Consider the following 23,698-nt stretch of genomic DNA (forward strand, 5'->3'; position numbering starts at 1 on the left):
TTCACCAGGAAGATACTTAGTATGCATCATGGTCACTTCTGCCCTCTAGAGGTAAGAAAAACAAACCGTCCAGCCTTGTCCTCTCCAATCTGTAGCAATACAAATGCAGATGGGAGCGAGTTGACAAACTGGACATTAAGAAAAAGATGAACATAGGTCAAAAAAAAAAAGCAGTGAACTAGGACGCTTTCACTTTCAATCCCCTGTTTAACCATCCTAAAACGTATCCATTTACTTATTTATAAATACATTATTTTTCCTTTAAATTATGCGACGCACTTTGCACTGTACAAAATGTGCTATAGAAAAATAGAGATATTCAGCAATCAGTAAAGTACCAGTCCTTTATTAAACAGTTAGTAGTTAATACAGAGGACGCAGTGTTGACATCATCCGGCTCACTGCTGCCGAGTTACAGGTAGAACAGGAAATCCCACAATAAGCTACTGAACATTTACATTCTATAGGGAGGAGATAAGTGTTTGGTATTAGTGTAAGTCATGAAAATAACAGTTGTTGTCATGTTTAAGATTTAAATTATGTGCACCTCTTAAATTGTAAGTAAAATGTTAACGAAATATGTTATTTGTTCATTAAATGGACTTTTTTAAAAAAGGCAATCTTGCCACTGAATATAGGGTGTACAAAATAACACAGTAAACATAGTGTAGCAGCGCCGTTCATTAACTCAAGTTTACAAAAGTTTTTTATTTATTTTTTAAACGCATTCAGGCGAGGCTTCCCCCAGACCCATTGATGTGCCTAACCCTGGACTAAAAAGCATTTTAAAAATGGAGATTCTCAATTGAGTTTGTTTTACTCCATGATTAGGCTTAATCTGTCTCCGGGAGATGGCGCGTCAAAGTTTCAGCCTTTTAAATGAAACAAACAAGGAAATGACAGCAGCAGAAATTCACTATGATCTGAAAATGTCAAGCATAGGTCTAAATCACTCACTAAACCCCAAACCTAAAACACCTCTTAGGTGTGCCTGTATTAGCAATGCACGTATCACTGTATCTATGTCATTAGTACAGTGGCTATTTGGACAAAAATACACAATTAAACAACTTCCCATCATATCTGAGTACATCCCTTGACAACCAACAGATGCAGGCATTCCGGGTCAGTGATCTTTGTGGAATGGAAAGTGACAGTGGAGTAAGGCGACTGTGGCGCCATGGAGCCACACAGGAGCAGGCTCCCTCATGGTGCGGTGACCACTTTTGGGAGCGCTTCCTCGGACAGCTGCTCCTCAAACAGCTGCTCGTAGGGTAGCAGGTCCTCCTTGTCACCGAGGCGACGGTGGCCACGTTGCAGCTTGGAGCGCCAGATGGTGATAAGGATCAGACCCATCAGGATCAGAGCTGAACTCACAGCCAGCGTGGCCACCAGGAAGACCCCTGGAGGGGAAGGACGGATGCATTTACTTTAAGTACACTCCCCTATGCATTTATTTGGACAGGAAAGTTTAAGCTTAAATTTGGCTCCTTGAGAGCAAAATGTTTCATATGGAGGCAATAGTACATTACTTGTATTTGAGGGTATTTTCAGAAATATGTTGTACTGTTTAGAAATAACTATCATCTCATCCCCCCAATTTGAAGGTGCTATAAGTATTTGGACAAATTGAATTACATGTGTATTAAAGTAATCAAAAGTGTAGTATTTGGTCCCAGCTTGACTCTACAAACTTGTAGTTTTTTGGGGTTGTGTTAGAGATGAGTTACTTACTGTTAGTCAGAAAATCTGTTACTAAACACTGCTACATTTATGTGGATGCTACAATAACTACGGATAATTCTGAATAATGAGAAACTTACAAAAGGCACAAAGATCATAGCCCCAAAAGTGCTAACCTCCCCTGTTATTGGTAATGGTCTTTGTGCCTTGTAAGTTTCCCATCATTATTCACGATTCATTCATAATTAGCCGTAATCATGGTAGCATTCACAATAACGTTAGTGTTCAGAAACATACATAGGTGTACTTTTTGAAAGCAAAGCACAACTTAAGAAACTGTTGATAATTATACACTTGTTGTATTCTGCTGTAGCACAAAACCGTAAAAGCTAAACACCAAAACAATGTCCTGACTGCCACTGGTCAGGTAGCTTGACAATCATTTTGATACCACTATTACTTTGCACACTACAACCATATTTGCATAAATCCCAATGCATCTCAATGGCCATAGACTTGAATGGAAAAAATTCCGGTCGTAACCAGTCTTCCAGCGTTTAAGACTGAATTGCATGTCCAACTTTAAAAACGTGCAGACGATACAAAACTTAGCATCTGCACTGTTCAAGTAAATTTGTTTAACATTTTCAGTGGAAATGGTTCAAACTAGTCCATGTGCATAGAAGTGTGTAGTTAGTTTAACTTTGCAATCATTGGTTTTTGATTGACATACATTTTAAAGTGAAATGGGAGTCTTAGCATCACTCTTACCTTGGAGTTGTCCAAATGCAGACAAGTAGAGTAACAAGCGTTATGTAGTCATTGAATGCTAGGAATAAATGGGACCAAATACTACACTTGACTACTTCAATACAAGTGAATTTGTCAAAATACTTACGACACCTTCAAAATGGGGGGGGGGGGGGGGGCAAAATACATAGTGCTTTCATTTCTAAACAGTAAATCTTCCTCATGAAATGGTGACATTCTGACTGTACTGTCACTGAAACATTGGATCTCAAATCCAAAATGCTGGAGTACAGAGCCAAATTAAAAAGTTGCCGCTTCAAACTGCTCTTTCCAGGACAAACTGACCAGGTGAATCCAGGTAAAAGCCATGATACCTTGACGTTAAATCCACGTCAAACAATCAGTGTAGATTAAAGGGGAGGTGACAGGTTAAATATGGATCTTTAAGCCTTGAGACATGGATTGTGTATGTGTGTGCACCATTCAGAGACTGAATGTGCAAGAAAATATTCAAGTGCCTTTGAACAGGGTATGGTTGTAGGTGCCAGGCGCACCAGTTTGTGTCAAGAACTGCAACGCTGCTGGGTTTCACACGCAACAGTTTCTCGTGTGTATCAAGAATGGTTCACCACCCAAAGGACATCCAGCCAACTTAACACAACTGTGGGAAGCATTGGAGTAAACATGGGCCAGCATCCCTGTGGAACGCTTTCGACACCTTGTAGAGTCCATGCCCTGGCAAATTGAGGCTGTTCTGAGGGCAAAGGGGGGGAGCAACTCAATTAGGAAAGTGTTCGTGTTCCAAATGTTTTGTACACTCAGTGTATCTTTCAGTTGTTCGTGATGACTTTGGTTTCACATCACGTTACCTATAACAGTCTCATTTATCAATGAGATCAATGCAGTGGCTTGTGCACTCAGATTTGAATGTTAGGAGTTTGATCCCCGGACGAGTCACACCAAAGACTAAAAATGGCACCTGATCCGTCTCTGCTTGGCACTCAGGATTAAGGAGATGGATTGGCAGTAATGTCCTGTGATAAACTAACCTTCTGTCCAGGGGGTGTACTTGTGCCTCAAGCTGCCACTGGCTCCTTGTGCAAGCCATTCCGGCTCGCACAAGCCAAGTTCATATGCCACCCAAAACAAACTTTAGATCAAAACCTCTCCTGAAGCTGTATTCAGAACTGTTAAGTTTTGCCATATCACACCCACTGGAACACAACCCTTTAAACCTCACCGCTAGCCTAGAACCTAAGGAAGGTTAGCTTACCTGGTGTCACGCGGTTATGGCCATTGTGTTGCCCTTGCTCACCTGTGAAAATTATGGAATCAGAAAAGAGAAAATCACTACAGCCACCACAAAAAAATCAAGTGAACAATTCAACACATTAGAAACACCTTTGGCAGCAACGATTACAGCGGTGAGTCTTCTTGGGTAAGTCGAAGAGCTTTGCACACCTGGATTGGCAAATACTTGGCAATTATTCTTTTCCAAATCCTTCAAGCTCTGTCAAGGTGTTTGGGATGATGGCTAGACAGCAATTCAAGTAGTGTTAGATTTTTTTAAAGCAGAATTTAAAAAAAATAATATATATATATATATATATATATATATATTTGCCACTCGGGAACATTCACTGTCTTCTTGGTAAACACCTCCAGTGTAGATTTGGTCTTGTGTTGTAGATTATTGTCCTGCTGAAATGTGAATTACTCTCCCAGTGTCTGGTGTGAAGCAGATTTTCCCTGTCATGCCTCAAAATAAGGCGTCTGTTACTGTGTTGGATTTGTCCCAAACAAAAAAAAGTGTCAACCCCCATTATTTCACACGTCCATGTAACTTGTGATTTGCTAAGCCATATTTAACCCTTATTTTAGGCTTGCCCTTTTAATACATATATTATTGCAACTACTTTGTTTATATTTGCATAATTGTCTTTTCACTGACCTATGGAGCATTGTGTTGATCAATGACAAACTAAATCCATTTTAATCCCACTAACGCAACAAAATGGAAAACAATTCTTACCGTGCTCTCCAGTGCACCGGGCCATGCATTCGTCCAGTGTGCCATAGCGGTTGCCGTTTCCCTGGCAGCCACCGTAGATGAAAGACTGGCAGGAGCTAGTGCTGGGGTCAAAGTAAAACAGGTTGAAGGCAGCGCGACAAGGGCCCGAGTCCGAGGGCACCATGCAAGCATCTGTGGAAGACAGGAAGACCAGAGGAGAAATCAGAACTGATCTCAGAAGTGGGGCGCTGGCACGCATGAAGTAGAAGAGTTCATATCTCTGACAAATTTTTTTATTTACCGTTTCACAAGTTCAACCCTCAAAAAAATACACATTGTTTAGTATATTCCCGAGGCACAACTAGCAGTGAAATATGGCAACGAAAACCCAACAGACCAGCTAACGCAAAGTTGACAAAGGCCCGCAAGCAGAAGCTAGCGCCATTGAGTACTGACGTCAACTCTCCAGATACCCAGCAACAAGATCCTGACACTATTTATTTATTTATTTATTTACTTACTTACTTACAGATCGCCTGGGGCACAATACTCAAACATATTTTACAAGCAAAGCATGTGTTTAGTGAGTCCGCCAGATCAGATGCAGTAGGTATGACCAGGGATTCTTTAAAATCCATGAATTAGACCATTTCCTGTCCTGCTAAACATTCAAGAATGTAACGAGTACTTTTGTGTGTCAGGGAAAATAGAGTAAAAAGTACAATATTTTCTTCAGGAATGTAGTGGAGTAAATATAAAGTACAGATTCCCCTAAAAAACTACTTAAGTAGTACTTTAAAACTATTTTTTACAACACTGCTCATCAGGTGCCAAGACACACACCATAATTACAAGGGTAAATCACTTTCAGGAAAAGGAGCTCATTATACAACAGGGAGCAATGGAATACTTAAAGGTCAAAAGTTTCTCATCTTCCCCAACGACACCATGGAGGTGATTGAGCAACGGCACGCATTCTGCTACTTGACTCCCTGCTGTGATGCAGACCATGAGAGGCAGAGGTGAAATACAAGCCTGCATTTTAAATCACAACGCCATGACAGGAGCCTTCACCAAGCTCGAAGATGTTGCAAGCTACGTGTCAAAACTACAGCAAATCCCCTGGCCACAAATGTCTGGAATGTTGACTGAGCAAACAGTGGATTTTATGTTTATTCATAAAAGAGGCAATGTATACAAATAAAAATGTCCAACAACCGCGGAGAGGGCTGTTAAGTCCGACTGTTGCTAGCGTAGTATTGGTCTGTTCTAGCCATCATGTACAGCAGTGCTCGTTTTATGTGAGATGGGGAGAACAATGCTTCATTTGGAGAAGTAGTGGGGAGGGTGGGTTTCTCTGGCGTCCGTTACTGTGTTTAGTAGTTTTCTGCTGCCAGACAGCGGCATCAGATCCAACTGGATTTCTCAAGTTTATCAATCACCCTTATCTTCCAAGGCAAGAGGTGTTGCTATTCTCTTTGGTAAAAACAGCTATTTTTAACTCTTGTCCACAGACCCAGACGGTAGGTACAACATTAACTCTTTCCCGGGCACCCTATTGAATTTCTAATGGCACAAACATTGACAACCCACATTTCTCTCCTAATATTATTTGATTTACTCCCAGACCTTACTCCCACTAATCGGAGGCGATTTTAAATTGTTACCTTGATCCATATCGCGACAGACTGTCTACACACTCCACAAAATTTCACCCATGTCCAGATACTAAATAATCTAAACAAATCCAGGAATCTAGTGGACATCTGAAGAGACTGCAACATCCCACAGACAGACTGCTCATTCTACTCTCTTTTTCTAGAATCGACTCCAACTTGATACCCAAAGTGCTCAATTCAAAATGCCATAGATTCTTAAGTGACCACAGTCCAATTACATTGTCCCTCTCTTTACCAAAACAGAATTACAGTTGGCGTTTTAACCACTCCTTGCTCACAGACCAAGCATTCATTGACTGCATGACAGTTAAGTTGAATGAGTTCCTCAGACTAATGACATGGGAGTGGCATCTGATTCTACACTATGGGAAACGTTAAACGGTTATGAGGTCATTATTTCATATGAGTGACAGAAACAGGGAATCGCATGAGATAGAAAAATAACTCCCAGCTTTGGCGACAACCAGAAATTCAGGTAGACTACAACAATATTTTGATATTAAAATATGAACACAGTTCTATTATTGGTTCTCAGGTCAGTAAAGCTGAAACAAAAACAATATGAACTAGGGGACAAACCGGAAAGGTAGCTCGCTAGACTACTAAAGAATGCACAGGCAAATCGAGCAATCCGTAAAAATAAGGTCTAAGGCGGGCACCTTGCCGACAAAGAGATAAACTGCTTCAAATAATTTCTCAGTTATATTTTTCCAGATCCGATGCGTCAGCCTTCTGTGACGCCGTCAGCCTTCTGTGACGCCGTCAGCCTTCTGTGACGCAGTCAGCCTTCTGTGACGCAGTCAGCCTTCTGTGACGCAGTCAGCCTTCTGTGACGCAGTCAGCCTTCTGTGACGCAGTCAGCCTTCTGTGACGCAGTCAGCCTTCTGTGACGCAGTCAGCCTTCTGTGACGCAGTCAGCCTTCTGTGACGCAGTCAGCCTTCTGTGACGCAGTCAGCCTTCTGTGACGCAGTCAGCCTTCTGTGACGCAGTCAGCCTTCTGTGACGCAGTCAGCCTTCTGTGACGCAGTCAGCCTTCTGTGACGCAGTCAGCCTTCTGTGACGCAGTCAGCCTTCTGTGACGCAGTCAGCCTGCCAAAACTTGATAGCGGCAAAAAAATGTTTTTACTCAAATTTCACAATAGAATAAATAATTGAGGCAATAACAGCTCTCCCACCTGGAAAGGCTGCAGACCCTGATGGTTTCGGCTGTGAATTTTATAAAACATTCAGTGAAGCCCTCGCTCCCCTCTTACTCAGGATGTTTACTGATTCAACAGAAAATTACATTTTGCCGAAGTCATTGTAAGAAGCCCATATTTGCCTTGTTAAAAAGGCAGAGGTAACAGATCCCGCAAATTTTAGACCGATAGCATTGCTTAATTTAGATTATTTTTTTTAAACGTATCAACAAAGTACTTGTAATAGGTTACACAAACATGCAACCATTATTCATCCAGATCAGACAGGGTTTTATCCCCGGCAGGTTATTGTTCTAATGTGCGCAGGCTGCTTAACATTCTATACGCAAATCATGGAAAAAGCGCCAAGACGGCTATTATATCGCTAGATGCTCAAAAAGCGTTCGACCAAATAGAATGGCCACACATGCTCGAAGCGCTCACTAGGTTTGGATTTGGCGACTCCTTTATCGCCTGGGTCAAAATGCTCTGCCTGCCCAACAGCGACAAACCCAGGCCCTTTGAACTACATAGAGCTGTCCACCAGGGTTTCCCCACTTAGCGGTCTGCTGTCGACCTTGAACCCCTAGCTATACAAATGAGGAATCATCCTAATATCCAAGGTCTTCAAGTAGGAAACAAAAGACCGCATTTCTTTATATGCAGACGATGACACAGCCTCTGTCCCTAACCGACGAGACTTAATTCAATTAATTTGGCTAACTGTTTGGCTAACTGTCTGGCTATTCATTAAAATGGGAGAAAAGGTGATCTCAGATAATATTACAGCAAGTGGTCTCGAGGATACCATTTAAAATGGTATGACAACTTCACTTACCGTAGACTAAAAATACCTAGAATCCCAAAGCTAATCTCCAAGCTTAACAATGAGCTGGTTGCAAAGCTACAACAAAAGAGCTGGACACTTGCCTCTTCCTATGATGGGGCGCATTAATGCCATAAAAAGGGTTTCTCTTCTAACGTGCCTTTATCTTCGCCAGAATCTTCCAATTTCTCTTACCTATTAATTTAAGCCTTCGGACTCGACAAAATCTTGTCATTTGTCTGGGGTTACAAAACCCACCATATTTGTAAAGCCAACTTGCAAATGCCCAAGGAAAGAGGAAGTTTAGGCCTACTCATCTTTAAGCATTACTACTGGGCTGCAAATCATAATTTTGTTCCATCTCGGTTAGGGATGCACGATACAGTGGGGCAAAAAAAGTATTTAGTCAGCCACCAATTGTGCAAGTTCTCCCACTTAAAAAGATGAGGCCTGTAATTTTCATCATAGGTACACTTCAACTATGACAGACAAAATGAGAAGGAAAAAAAATCCAGAAAATCACATTGTAGGATTTTTAATGAATATATTTGCAAATTATGGTGGAAAATAAGTATTTGGTCAATAACAAAAGTTTCTCAATACTTTGTTATATACCCTTTGTTGGCAAAGACAGAGGGCAAACGTTTTCTGTAAGTCTTCACAAGGTTTTCACACACTGTTGCTGGTATTTTGGCCCATTCCTCCATGCAGATCTCCTCTAGAGCAGTGATGTTTTGGGGCTGTTGCTGGGCAACACGGACTTTCAACTTCCTCCAACCCAGCTCTGTAGATGACTAGCAGAAATGCTTAACACCATTAACTTGGAAAATATGTGTTTTTACCCCAGGACTAACTCCAGTAGATTTCGAGACGTGGTGTCAGTCTGACTGTGAATACTGACTAGGAACGCCTAGTTGTTGTAAGTCATTGTTGCTCCATTCTTGTCCCATGTCTTGCTTAAGCAATACTTCATTGGTTTGTTATTTGTGTGTGCTAAAGTGCAAAAGGAAATACTTTAAAATAAAACTGATCTCAAACCTACAGGCCTCAACTTGTGAAAAAGGCCATCACATCTGGAAGGACGTTTGAGACCGATCCCAGAACAGCTAACTACACCATGCAGGGAGAATTGTTTACATAGAACCGAAAAGTCGATCCAGTTACCTTTATATTCAATGCTCTTGTGATCTGTAGGTTTGTCAGCATCAGATCCTTTCCTTCCCTTAGAGCCAGCGATGACAGCCACTGGAAAGATAAGTACATGTAAGAGAGGGGTTGCTGTGTGGGGAGGCCTGTTGGGGTTTGTTGGAGGTGAGAAGTGTCAGTTAACAATGGGAGGAGGTGAGCGAGTGGGAATCAGTAGGTGGGACTGTGTGTAATATTATATATAAATAAAATGGAAATTTAATTTAAACTGAAGGCAATATTCACCCAAGTTTTAAATTACAAAATACAATTTAGGAATTCAAATGATTAAATGTGTATTAGAAAATAAAACATGGGATTAAAATATAATCTGTTGGCAATGAAATTGGTCCATACATAGACTGTTAAACTAGGGGTCACGTTTGTTTAATAAAATGTGCAATAAGCATTTAACACAATAAGGTAGGCCACTTGATTTCAACATCTGAACAAAGCGGACAGGCTAGCATGCTGTTTAAACAGTTGGAGACAGACAGAAGGGTGTGTTCATAACAATTCAACTGTAGCCTTGGTAGCTAGCAAATATTTAAATCTAAAGATTAGCTGGCTACTCACTATCACATGGGCTTTTGCTTGAGAGTTTATGAGACGGGTGTCCATATTCTATAACGCCTGCTCTAAGTAGTGAGTGTGCATTATGCATGTTCTGGTGTTTTTTTTTAGTCCTTCAAGTGCCTTGCAAACTCCAAGCAGGCTGTCAGGTGCCTTTTACTGAGGAGTGGCTTCAGTCTGGCCACGCTACCATAAAGTCCTGATTGGTGGAGTGCTGCAAAGATGGGAGAACAACCATCTCCACAGAGGAGCCCCCTCCCTCCCTCCCTCCACAGACAATTCCTTGGACCTGCACTGCCAACTCTGGGACCTTAAACAGCCGTGTGTGCCTTTCCAAATCATGTCCAGTCAATTGGATTTACCTCAGGTGGACGCCAATCAAGTTGTAGAAAAATCTCCAAGATGATCAATGGAAACAGGATGCACTTGAGCGCAATTTCAAGTCTCATAGCAAAGGGTCTGAATACTTATGTAATTAAGGTATATCTGTTTGTTTGAACCTTTTGTTCACTTTGTCATTATGGGGGTAGAGGGTAGCTTGATGAGGAAAAGTTTATTTATGCATTTTAGAATAAGGCTGTAATGTAACAAAATGTGGAAAAAGTCAAGTGTTTGGAATACTTTCCCGAATGCACTGTATGAGGATTCCTAACACGACCCATGACTTGAAGTGTGTTAGACAAACAGATAAGCAGAGCTGTACATATTACGGAAGGACTGAGGAATGTGGAACTGTTAGCGGATTTATCTGGAACCCCCTCAGGTCTCACGAGTAGCCGACATTAAAACACAACTTGACTGTGTACAATGTTGAGGAACATGACATTTTGCCTTTTAAAAGCAAACACCAGCCAAGAGATGCTGTATGATTTTACCAGTTTTACTACAGCTAAAGAAAGCGTTTAAAAATAGGTGCCGATGGTAAATAGTACTACGCATGTGTTACCTTGATCATCGACAGTCATAGCCATTCTTCTCTGCATGGGAGAGTCCTTGGACAGCAGCACAGTACCTGTTGAGAAAGTGATGGTCCGTGAAAGACATTAACTGAAAAGCACATTGGCCCACGGTTTAGCCTTACTGTAAAACGGTGTATCGATTGATAAGTGACTAATACATGGGAAAAGCAAGGTTTCCTTTCGACAGCTGTGGCTTCTTCCTGTTAATATTAGCAACAAACAGCTGTTCATGAAACATATTACAACCCAGAAAAAAAAGCAATAGTGGAATAGAGTGCAATTTGTATTCTTTAAAAATATATCCTGAATTACAGCCATTTCCCGTCTAAACAAGCAGCCAGCAAGAATGCAGACTTACTGACTCTACATGGAAGAATGTGGACTCTCTTGTTAGGCACTACATGTAAAAGGACCCATGAGAACCAACATGTGAAGTTTATAGGAGCATGTCAAATCCAAGCCAAGTGTGTGTGTGTGTGTGTGTGTGTGTGTGTGTGTGTGTGTGTGTGTGTGTGTGTGTATATATATATATATATATATATATATATATATATATATATATATATATATATATATATATATATATATATATATATATATATATATATACACACACACAAAGTCTACATACACTTAGGTTGGAGTGATTAACTCCTTTGGGACTGGGGGGCAGTATTGAGTAGCTTGGATAAAAAGGTGCCCAGAGTAAACTGCCTGCTACTCGGGCCCAAAAACTAGAATATTAATATAATTAGTAGCTTTTTGATAGAAAACACTGAAGTTTCTAAAACTGTTTGAATGATGTCTGAGTATAACAGAACTCACATGGCAGGCAAAAACCTGAGGAAAAAAATCCAACGAGGAAGTGGGAAAATCGGAGGTTTGTAGTTTTTCAAGTCTTTGCCTATCCAATATACAGTGTCTATGGGGTCATATTGCACTTCAAGGCTTCCAATACATGTCAACCGTCTTTAGAACCTTGTTTGAGGCTTCCACTGTGAAGGGGGAGAGAAAGAGAGCTGTTTGACTGAGAGGTCTGGCAGAGTGGCATGAGCTGATCACGCGCCCCCGTGAGAGGTAGCTTCGTTCCATTGCATTTCTATAGACAAAGGAATTCTCCGGTTGGAACATTATTGAAGATTTGTTAAAAACATCCCAAAGATTGATTCTATACATCGTTTGACATGTTTCTATGAACTGTAATATAACGTTTTTGACAAGTGATGGCGCATTATGCATTTGGATTACTGGGCTAAACGCAAGAACAAAAAAGGAGGTATTTGGACATATATGTTGGGACTTTATCAAACAAAACAAACATTTATTATGGAACTGGGATTCCTGGGAGTGCATTCTGATGAAGATCAAATGTAAGTGAATATTTCTAAAGCTACCTCTACTTGGAGGTGGCTGGATATTTCTGTGACTAGGTGCTGACCTAACATAATTGTTTGGTGTGCTTTCGCCGTAAAGCCTATTTGAAATCGGACATTGTGGCTGGATTTACAAGAAGTTTCTTTAAAATTGTGTAAAATACTTGTATGTTTGAGGAAAGTTAATTATGGGATTTCTGTTGTTTTGAATTTGGCGCCCTGCAATTTCACTGGCTGTTGGCGAGGTGGGACGCTACCGTCCCACATATCCCAGAGAAGTTAAAACTGTTAACCTCATCAAATATATTGTTAACAAACTATAATTTCGGCAAGTCGGTTAGGACGTCTACTTTGTGCATGACAAGTAATTTTTCCAACAATTGTTTACAGACAGATTATTTCACTGTATCACAATTCCAGTGGGCTAGAAGTTTAAATACATTAAGTAGACTGTGCCTTTAAACATCTTGGAAAATTCCAGAAAATGATGTCATGGCTTTAGAAGCTTCTGATGGGCTAATTGACATAATTGGAGTCCATTGGAGGTGTACCTGTGGATGTATTTCAAGGCCTACCTTCAAACTCAGTGCCTCTTTGCTTGACATCATGGGAAAATCAAAAGAAATCAGCCAAGACCTAAGGACAAAAACAAATTGTAGACCTCCACAAGTCAGGTTCATCCTTGGGAGCAATTTCCAAACGCCTGAAGGCACCACATTCATCTGTACAAACAATAGTGCGCAAGTATAAACACCATGGGACCACGCAGCAGTCATACTGCTCAGGAAGGAGACGCGTTCTGTCTCCTAGAGATGAACGAAAAGTGTGCGAAAAGTGCCAATAAATCCCAGAACAGCAGCAAAGGACCTTGTGAAGATGCTGGTAGAAACAGGTACAAAAGTATCTATATCCACAGTAAAACGAGTCCTATATTGACATAACCTGAAAGGCCACTCAGCAAGGAAGTTACTGCTCCAAAACCGCCATAAAAAGCCAGACTATGGTTTGCAACTGCACATGGGGACAAAGATTGTACTTTTTGGAATAATGTCCTCTGTTCTGATGAAACAAAAACAGACCCGTTTGGCAATAAGGACCATTGTTCTGTTTGGAGGGAAAAAGGGGGATGATTGCAAGCTGAAGATCACCATCCCAACCGTGAAGCACAGGGGTGGTAACATCATGTTGTGGGGGTGCTTTGCTGCAGTTCACAAAATAGATGGCATCATGAGGCAAGAAAATTGTTTGGATATATCAAAGGAACATCACAAGACAGTCAGGAAGTTAAAGCTTGGAGCAAATGGGTCTTCCAAATGGACAATGACCCCAAGCATACTTCCAAAGTTGTGGCAGTGGCTTAAGGACAAGAAAGTTAAGGTATTGGAATGGCCACCAGAAAGCCCTGACCTCAATCCTATAGAAAATTTGTGGGCAGAACGGAAAAGCATGTGCAAGCAAGGAGGCCTACAAACCCGACTCAGTTACACCAGCTCTGTCAGGAGGAATGGGCCAAAACACCCAACTTATTGTGGGAAGCTACCTGAAACATTTGACCCAAGTTAAACTTCTGACCCACTGGGTATGTGATGAAAGAAATCAAAACTGAAATCAAAAATCACTTTATTCTAACATTTCACATTCTTAAAATACACTGGTGGGCCTCCCGGGTGGCGCAGTGGTTAAGGGCGCTGTACTGCAGCGCCATCAGAGTCCCTGGGTTCGTGCCCAGGCTCTGTCGTAACCGGCCGCGACCGGGAGGTCCGTGGGGCGACGCACAATTGGCCTAGCGTCGCCCGGGTTAGGGAGGGCTTGGTCGGAAGGGGTGTCCTTGTCTCATCGCGCACCAGCGACTCCGGTGGGCGCTAACCAAGGTGGCCAGGTGCACGGTGTTTCCTCCGCCGCATTGGTGCGGCTGGCTTCCGGGTTGGATGCGCGCTGTGTTAAGAAGCAGTGGTTGGGTTGTGTATCGGAGGACGCATGACTTTCAACCTTCGTCTCTCCCGAGCCCGTACGGGAGTTGTAGCGATGAGACAAGATGGTAGCTACTACAACAATTGGATACCACGAAATTGGGGAGAAAAAGAGGTCAAATTCAAAACAAAAAAAAATACACTGGTGATCCTAACTGACCTAAAACAGGGAATTTTTACTAGGATTAAATGTCAGGAATTGTGAAAAACTGAGTTTAAATGTATTTGGCTAAGTTGTACACACACAAAAAAGTATTGTGCAAGTTCTCCCACTTAAAAAGATGAGGACTGTAATTTTCATCATAGGTACACTTCAACTATGACAGATAAAATGAGAAGAAAAAAAATCCTGAAAATCACATTGTAGGATTTTTTATGAATATATTTGCAAATTATGGTGGAAAATAAGTATTTGGTCAATAACAAAAGTTTCTCAATGCTTTGTTATATACCCTTTGTTGGCAATGACAGAGGTCAAACGTTTTCTGTAAGTCTTCACAAGGTTTTCACACACTGTTGCTGGTATTTTGGCCCATTCCTCCATGCAGATCTCCTCTAGAGCAGTGATGTTGCTGGGCAACACGGACTTTCAACTCCCTCCAAAGATTTTCTATGGGGTTGAGATTTGGAGACTGGCTAGGCCACTCCAGGACCTTGAAATGCTTCTTACGAAGCCACTCCTTCGTTGCCCGGGCGGTGTGTTTGGGATCATCGTCATGCTGAAAGACCCAGCCACGTTTCATCTTCAATGCCCTTGCTGATGGAAGGAGGTTTTCACTCAAAATCTCACGATACGTGGCCCCATTCATTCTTTCCTTTACACGGATCAGTCGTCCTGGTCCCTTTGCAGAAAAACAGCTCACAAGCATGATGTTTCCACCCCCATGCTTCACAGTAGGTATGGTGTTCTTTGGATGCAACTCAGCATTCTTTGTCCTCCAAACACGACGAGTTGAGTTTTTACTAAAAAGTTATATTTTGGTTTCATCTGACATTCTCCCAATCTTCTTCTGGATCATCCAAATGCTCTCTGGCAAACTTCAGACGGGCCTGGACATGTACTGGCTTAAGCAGGGGGACACGTCTGGCACTGCAGGATTTGAGTCCCTGGCGGCGTAGTGTGTTACTGATGGTAGGCTTTGTTACTTTGGTCCCAGCTCTCTGCAGGTCATTCACTAGGTCCCCCTGTGTGGTTCTGGGATTTTTGCTCACCGTTCTTGTGATCATTTTGACCCCACGGGGTGAGATCTTGCGTAGAGCCCCAAATCGAGGGAGATTATCAGTGGTCTTGTATGTCTTCCATTTCCTAATAATTGCTCCCACAGTTGATTTCTTCAAACCATGCTGCTTACCTATTGCAGATTCAGTCTTCCCAGCCTGGTGCAGGTCTACAATTTTGTTTCTGGTGTCCTTTGACAGCTCTTTGGTCTTGGCCATAGTGGAGTTTGGAGTGTGACTGTTTGAGGGTGTGGACTGGTGTCTTTTATACTGATAACAAGTTCAAACAGGTGCCATTAATACAGGTGACGAGTGGAGGACAGAGGAGCCTCTTAAAGAAGAAGTTACAGGTCTGTGAGAGCCAGAAATCTTGCTTGTTTGTAGGTGACCAAATACTTATTTTCCACCATAATTTGCAAATAAATGAATTAAAATTAACATGATTTTCTGGATTTTTTTTCCTAATTTTGTCTGTCATAGTTGAAGTGTATCTATGATGAAAAGCCTCATCTTTTTAATGGAAGAACTGTATATCTAAAAAAAAAAAAAAAAAAAAAATGTAAAATCATCTCATCTGGTTTGCGCTTAGTGGGACTACAATTTGTTCAACAATTTGTTCAACAGGACAATTACCCCAAACACACCTCAAGGCTATGTAAGGGCTATTTGACCAAGGAGAGATGGTGTTCTGCATCAGATGACCTGTCCGCCACAATTCCTACCTCAACCCAATTGAAATGGTTTGGGATGAGTTGGACCTAAGAGTGAAGGATAAACAGCCAACAAGTGCACAGCATGTGTGTGAACTCCTTCAATACTGTTGAAAAAGCATTCCAGGTGAAGCTGGTTGAGAGAATGCCTTGATGACAGCTTTGCACACTCTTGGCAAAGGGTGGCTACTTTGAAGGATCAAAAATACATTTTGGTTTTACACCATTTTGCTTACTACATGTGTTATTTATATAGTGGTCTTCACTATTATTCTACAATATAGAATACGTCAAAAGAAAAACCCTAGAATGAGTAGGTGTTCAAACATTTGACTGGTACTGTATACGTTTGCTCCAATTGCAAGAGCCTGACCATGAACAGTTTATTATGGAATGGATGCTAGACTGTGGTGCACGGCTCAGGCCAAACCTCATCGTACGGAGGTCACTTAACCGGTTTGGCATTGAGTAAGCTGAAACAATCATAACACTATCTATGCACACGACACACCCATAACAAACACCCTACACCTCAAAGGGATGATGTAAAACTAACTAGCTTAGCAGTAGAGACTCACATTAAAATGGTCATGGTTCTGTTTTTACAGTTCCAACAGCCTTTAAATGACCCGTTTGAGTTAAATTTACTTTGTTAGGTATAATTATATTTTCTGTAGCATAGTAGGAAACAGAGACAGTAGTTGGACTAGTAGCCTGCTGGACTGATATGCCAGACTTAAGGATGCTGCCAGGATCCTAGTGTAGGGAGTGTGTGCCTGAACACAAGCCACAGATTCATTTTTGCCCGTCTCCCCATGGGGAGCACTGTGGTGGAGGTTACTGTGGTTAGAGTGGGCCACTTTGTTAAAACAGTAGATTGCCATGTCAAGAGGCTTAATTCTCTGTGTATGACCTCTGACGAGGTGTGTGACCTAAAAAGGAGATACTTTGACTATTTAAAAATACATTTTAAAAAAGGACAAGACAAAGAATTAGATTTCAGTTTAAAATGCATACCCAACATACCATTGATTTTCTACATTTTACAAACCATGCTACGCTATGCACGAGGACCACTTAATCTCCACAGAAAATGTTACAAAAGCACACGTCGAGGAAGAACTGTGCAGACAGTTTGTAATAGGATAAAACAGCGGGTGATTTTAACCGTAATTCTGTTACCAAACATTGCATCTGCACAATTTCACTTTCTCTTGTAAATGTATTCATATTGCATAGAGTTGTATGGTTTGCTACACTTTGAAATCAAATGTTTTTTTGTTTGGCATATATTTTAAGTGAGAACTCAAGAGTCTCAGCGTAATTACTCTACAGCAGGGATGGGCAACTGGCGGCACACCTGCAGATCAAGTAATCAAAATATTTATATATATATATATATATATATATATAAATATATATATATATATATATATATATATTTTTATACTCAACTGCCATCTGCCCAGTACAGTTAAAACTGGGATTTATATGTGAACAACAATCCTAGTGTGCCAGTGACCATTTGCCCACTGACATCGGATACGACACGAACTGCTGTCAGGACAAAACCCTGGTGAGGACAACGAGCCCACAGATAAAGTTCCCCGAGACGGTTTCTGACAGTTTGTGCAGAAATCGTTTGTTTGCGCAAACCTACAGTTTCATCAGCTACCTGAGTAGCTGGTCTCAAACGATCTCTCAGGTGAAGAAGCCAGGTGTGGAGGCCAGTTGGACGTACTGCCAAATTCTCTAAAAAGACTTGAGGCGGTTATGGTGGAGAAATTAAACAGTCAATTCTCTGGCAATAGGACTGGTGGACATTCCTGCAGTCAACATGCCAATTACAAGCTCCTGTAACTTGAGACATCTGTGGCATTGTGTTGTGTGACAACTGCACATTTTAAAAGTGGATTTAAAAAAAAAAATTGTCCACAGCACCAGGTGCACCTGTGTAATGATCAGCTTCTTGTTATGTCACATGTCAGGTGGATGGATTATCTTGGCATGGTAGAAATGCTCACTAACAGGGATGTAAAATAAATTAAAATAGTGCACAAAATGAGAGAAACACTTGTGCATATGGAACAGTTCTGGGATATTATGTCAGCTCATGTAACCAACACTTTAAATTTTTTGTTCAGTGTAGAATACACAAGGCGCCATGTCGAAGTTAGGTTGTGCATCAGTGTTTCTATAGTTGTGTCAGTCACTCATTTAGCCCATGATGAGTTCGGGTTTTTTGTGGCCCCCACCCCCATCAAAGTTGCCCATCCCTACTGCACAGAAACAATAGAACCGGTACAGATTGCTATGAAAAACCTAAATAACAATGGGGTGTGGACCAAGACGCACACAAGAGAGTTAGTTAAACCTGCTGAAAAGGCGTTGACACAAATCGTTCTGTGTTTTGTCAGTTTTAGTCGAGACAAAACGCTGACTGCCCAATCCAGTTTAGGAGTTATGACTTCGGGAGATGAATAAAACGCACATTAAATATTCAACACACAAGCCGGGGCTGGGGGGGGGGGGGAATGTGAGACGTTGAGAAAAAAAATAGAAATAGGTAGTCCTACTTATCGAAAAAACAAAGACTTTTAACCCAGGGCATTTCCACAGTAACAGAATTACGCTGAAGACTCACTGTTCACTTTCAAATCTCAAACCGTTGATATAAAAACCATACAACTACGCACCATGACTAATTTACAGTGTATATAAACTCAGCAACAAAAAAAAAAGAAAAGTCCTCACTGTCAACTGTGTTTATTTTCAGCAAACTTCACGTGTAAATATTTGTATGAACATAACAAGATTCAACAACTGAGGGGGGGGTGGGGGGGGGTAGTAGTATCTAGTGTGACCACCAGCTGCATTAAGTACTGTAGTGCATCTCCTCCTCATGGACTGCACCAGATGTGCCAGTTCATGCTGTGAGATGTTAACCCACTCTTCCACCAAGGCACCTGCAAGTTCCCAGACATTTATCGGGGGGGGGGTAGGGGGCGAGCCCTCACCCTCCGAGCCAACAAGTCCAGACATGCTCAATGGGATCCGGGCTCTTCGCTGGCCATGGCAGAACACTGACATTCCTGTCTTGCAGGAAATCACCCACAGAACGAGCAGTATGGCTGGTGGCATTGTCATGCTGGAGGGTCATGTCAGGATGAGCCTGCAGGAAGGGTACCACATGAGGGAGGAAGATGTCTTCCCTGTAACGCACAGCGTTGAGATTGCCTGCAATGACAACAAGCGCAGTCCGATGATGCTGTGACACACCGCCCCAGACGGACCCTCCAAATTGATCCCGCTCCAGAGTACAGGCCTCGGTGTAACGCTCATTCCTTCGACAATAAACACAAATAAACACGAATCCGACCATCAGCCCTGGTGAGACAAAACCGTGAATCGTCAGTGAAGAGCACTTTGACAGTTTTGTCTAGTCCAGCGACAGTGAGTTTGTGCCCATGGGTGACGTTGTTGCCAGTGATGTCTGCTGAGGACCTGCCTTACAACAGGCCTACAAGCCCTCAGTCCAGCCTCTCTCAGCCTATTGCGGACAGTCTGAGCACTGATGGAGGGATTGTGCGTTCCTGGTGTAACTCGGGCAGTTGTTGCCATCCTGTACCTGGCCAGCAGGTGTGATGTTTGGATGTACCGATCCTGTGCAGAGGTTTTTACACGTGGTCTGCCACTGTGAGGACGATCAGCTGTCCGTCCTGTCTCCCTGTGGCGCTGTCTTAGGTGTCTCACAGTACGGACATTGCAATTTATTGCCCTGGTCACATCTGCAGTCCTCATGCCTCCTTGCAGCATGCCTAAGGCACATTCACGCAGATGAGCAGAGACACTGGGCATCTTTCTTTTGGTGTTTTTCAGAGTCCGTAGTAAGGCCTCTTTAGTGTCCTAAGCTTTCATAACTGTGATCTTAATTGCCTACCGTCTGTAAGCTGTTAGTGTCTTAACGACTGTTCCACAGGTGCATGTTCATTAATTGTTTATGGTTCATTGAACAAGCATGGAAAACCGTGTTTAACCCTTTACAATGAAGATCTGTGAAGTTATTTAAATTTGTACAAATTATTTTTGATATGCAGGGTCCTGAAAAAGGGACATTTCTTTTTTTGCTGAGAGATAGATTATATATCTATATTCACTGGAAGAATTGCAGATGCAAAGAATTACAGTAAAATCTCCCTTGTTTTTTTCTGTTAACAAACTTAGTATCTGCACAGTTCATCCTGTCAATATGCTTTTGTAAAATGTATACATTTTAAAAGTAAAAAAAAGTATTTGCGTAATTCTATCACCATGGAATTGCCCCCCAGCAGTCCCTGCTGAAGGTTGTTAGTAACGTGAGACTTCCCTCCCGCTGTTACTTAGTTTACACAAGGTCACGTCCTTCCGTTACAGCTGGCTCTGTCCCACCCCCCCCAGGCTGCCTGTGTTGACTTAAGGACACAGCCGAATTCCACTGACAACACTTCGGCAGTGACGCCATGGCTGGGCCAACAGAGAAACCACAGATCCACAAGTATTCACCCCAAAAATAGAAAATCAACTAGGTAGAACAATATCTTACCTGTCACCCCACTACAAGCCCCCTCACATTCCTCCTGACTGTGAAAGTTGTTGCCGTTGCCGTTGCAGCCGCCATAGATGAACAGCTTGCAGGTCTGGTTGGTGACGTCATAGTAGTATTTGGGGAAGGCAGCGCGGCAGGAACCCACTACCATGGGCATGCGGCACTTATCTGTGGGAAGAGGAAAGGGCAGACGAGAGGTTCACACTGAAGCGGGTCACGATAAGCTCAATTCACAAGGAAACCCATCCAAACCCACCACCCATCCATTCGGGTAAATTACATGCTTAAAAAAAAAGGGGGCCATTTTTATACTCCGTAACAAATCGGGAACTACATCAGTCAAGATGAAAATATGATTAAAACCAATACAAAATAGTATAAGTGCAAATAAATGTATGATGAGGGCCTAGTTGTCAAAGAAAAGCACCTTTCTAGGAGGAGAGTTAGAAGTCCTACTGTAGCTCTCTCCGGCCTTTATTTCCCAATGATTTACATACTGAGTGAAACCATGAGAGCTGGAATGGGTAAACAAACCATGACAAAAGAGCAGAGACCGGAGTTTCTCCACCACACCTACTACACCAATCAATCTTATCTTGCACATGCAAACTGGGCTGACTTGTTGGCCCAGTCTCTTGCCGCATTCAAAACAACTGGGAAATGCGAAGTCGGACATCTCGGACTTCCAACTTCAGTGCGTTCAAGACAACTGGGAACTCGGAAAAAACTAGGGTCAACTGGGGAGAATTTTTTTCCCTCCGAATTCTAAGTCGGGGCCACTTTCTCGAACTCTGACTTTCCAACCTGAAGATCACTGATGTCACAATACTTGAGCAAAAGTACTCGGTTTCAAATATACTTAAGTATCAAAAGTAAATGTAATTGCCAAAATATACTTAAGTGTCAAGTATAAATCACTTCTATTAGGCAATCCAAACAGCACAATTCTCTCACCAACACTCAGACAGTTTACAAATGAAGCATTTGTGTTTAGTCTGCCAGATCAGAGGCCGTAGGGATGACCTCTTGATAAAAGTGTGTGAATTGGACCATTTCCCTGTCCTGTTAAGCATTCAAAATGTAACGAGTACTTTTGGGTGTCAGGGAAAATGTATCGAGTAAGAAGTACATCATTTTCTATAGGAATGTAGTGATGTAAAAGTAGTCATATAAATACTAAAGTAAAGTACAGATACTCCAAAACATTACTTACGAAGTACTTTCAAGTAGTTTTACTTGAGTACTTTACACCACTGGAATAACTTGGGTGATGTTGACAAACAAGAAACATCCTGTGTACTCCAGAATAGGAGTCAATACCCCTGGCACAGGTAAACCACTTTCCTAATTTTTCCACTTCATAAACCGCACCTGACTTGGTTAGGAATGTCTGACAATGTGCAAAGCAGTGGATGGCATGTGTGAGATGCAAAGACAGCACCATTGATCGCTCTAGAGATAACGTGAATAAAATCCAGAATAATAAGCACTGGTCGCCACTGAGATAATGTGTATAGGAAGAAACCAATAAAAGAGACAATACTGTATAAACTTGAGTGGTGGTCCATAAGACATGTTCTCACTTTGGCCTTTCAGGCAGTTTAAAGTCCAGATCAAATCGAATGTCTAGAGTGCTTAACTTGCACTATAACTCCTTAGCTCAATAAAAATAAATTGCAAAACAAGGACAGAGCTGGGGAATGGTAATCTGTCACATGACCCCAATTTGTAAAGCATATTGACCCCCCCCCCCCCCCCCCCCCCAAAAAAAAATAGGCCATATTAATTGACAAAGTGCTGATATAGCCTAGCCTACTTAGCTAAAACAGTCCCTATTAGTGCCAATGACGCCCCTGAATTGTCATTGTCCTAAAGACCAATATGCCTACCTGTCGAGTTGACTTCCCTGGGCACACCAGCTTCACTAATATCGTCCACTTCGATTATTGTAGTCTTTGGATGCGTCTTTTTGCGGTAGACCTTGAACTGTGTATCGGACTGTAAGGCGCAGACGTCCTTCCCATCTTTCATGCAGCTGACGAGAAAACACTCCGATGGTCCATCCGCTGAGGCTCCAACCAAAGCGAGCTGGCAGTCCTGGTAGCCGCAGCAAGCTTCCTGACACCCCATGCTGTCTGATATCTCCGGCAGGTGAGCCAAATAGCTGGCTCCAGCGTCAAGAGATTTTGGGTCAAGACCTTGGTCGGTGTCGGCGTCTACATCCCAAGCGCATCCTTGTTTCTCTTCGCCCAACTGACCGCGGACCAGTACCGCGAGCAGTGCGAACAATACACCACTACTCCACACCTGTTTCATTGTTGTTGTTTTTCTTCCGCGAAAGCCTTCGTCAAAGTAAATAACAGTCTTCCAAATAATATTTTCTCGATCGAAGTAGCAATTCGCCTTAGATTATTAGATGCTGTAGGCGAAACTACTTCCCTGTTGAAACGACCTCCTTTTGTTGTCTTGAACATACCGTAGTTAGAGACAGGTGCTCTTTACCCCGCCCACGGAATAAGGCGAGGCCATGTTCAATAATTGACAAACGTTTTCGAACTTTGCAGATATAGAAATGTCACGAAAAGAGCCAATGTGTTCTACATATCATATGTATATCTGAACGTTCCAACCCGTTCCGTCCGGCTGAGGCGCACCAAGCGGCCTTTTGGGCGTGAAGCTAGGTTCAACTTTTTCAAAAGTTCCATCTTCTGTGTTCTTTTTCATAACATTCAGATGTATCAGATATTTACTTTGTTAGGCCTTCGGATTAGTTCAGTCTAATCACTCATTTAGTTATGCTGTTGTCGTAGACTAACACAGACGCTGTACCTGAGTGCACAGGTTGCCTTCATTACGTTCTCAGAAAAGTGAATCCATTTTATTTTGATACCACAAGATGGCACCATTACCCTTCTGCCATAAAGATATCCAGTGTACATGGTAAATCAACCCATTAGAGCGCAGACAAGAGCAACAAAAAAGTACGAGAAATACCAG

The 23,698-nt window shown here is 42.1% G+C and overlaps 1 protein-coding gene across 2 annotated transcripts; it reads right to left on the reverse strand.

Annotated features, from left to right (window-relative positions):
• Positions 1–330: 330 nt before the first annotated feature.
• LOC139382870 (kunitz-type protease inhibitor 2-like) lies at positions 331–23,514 on the reverse strand. Of its 2 annotated transcripts, XM_071127113.1 has the most exons (7): positions 22,591–23,514; positions 20,699–20,869; positions 10,833–10,898; positions 9,293–9,373; positions 4,466–4,636; positions 3,707–3,748; positions 331–1,403 (listed from the first exon to the last, which is right to left on the reverse strand). In XM_071127113.1, the coding sequence occupies exons 1-7, from the start codon at positions 23,015–23,017 to the stop codon at positions 1,207–1,209; spliced, it is 1,155 nt and encodes a 384-aa protein (XP_070983214.1). In that variant the 5' UTR covers positions 23,018–23,514; the 3' UTR covers positions 331–1,206. The 2 variants fall into 2 exon arrangements, with proteins under 2 accessions (XP_070983214.1, XP_070983215.1); XM_071127114.1 differs by lacking the exon at positions 9,293–9,373 and having other exon boundaries at positions 22,591–23,217.
• Between the last annotated feature and the right edge of the window lie 184 nt (positions 23,515–23,698).

The sequence above is a fragment of the Oncorhynchus clarkii genome, chromosome 24 (assembly GCF_045791955.1).
Source record: "Oncorhynchus clarkii lewisi isolate Uvic-CL-2024 chromosome 24, UVic_Ocla_1.0, whole genome shotgun sequence".
Lineage (NCBI taxonomy): Eukaryota > Metazoa > Chordata > Actinopteri > Salmoniformes > Salmonidae > Oncorhynchus > Oncorhynchus clarkii.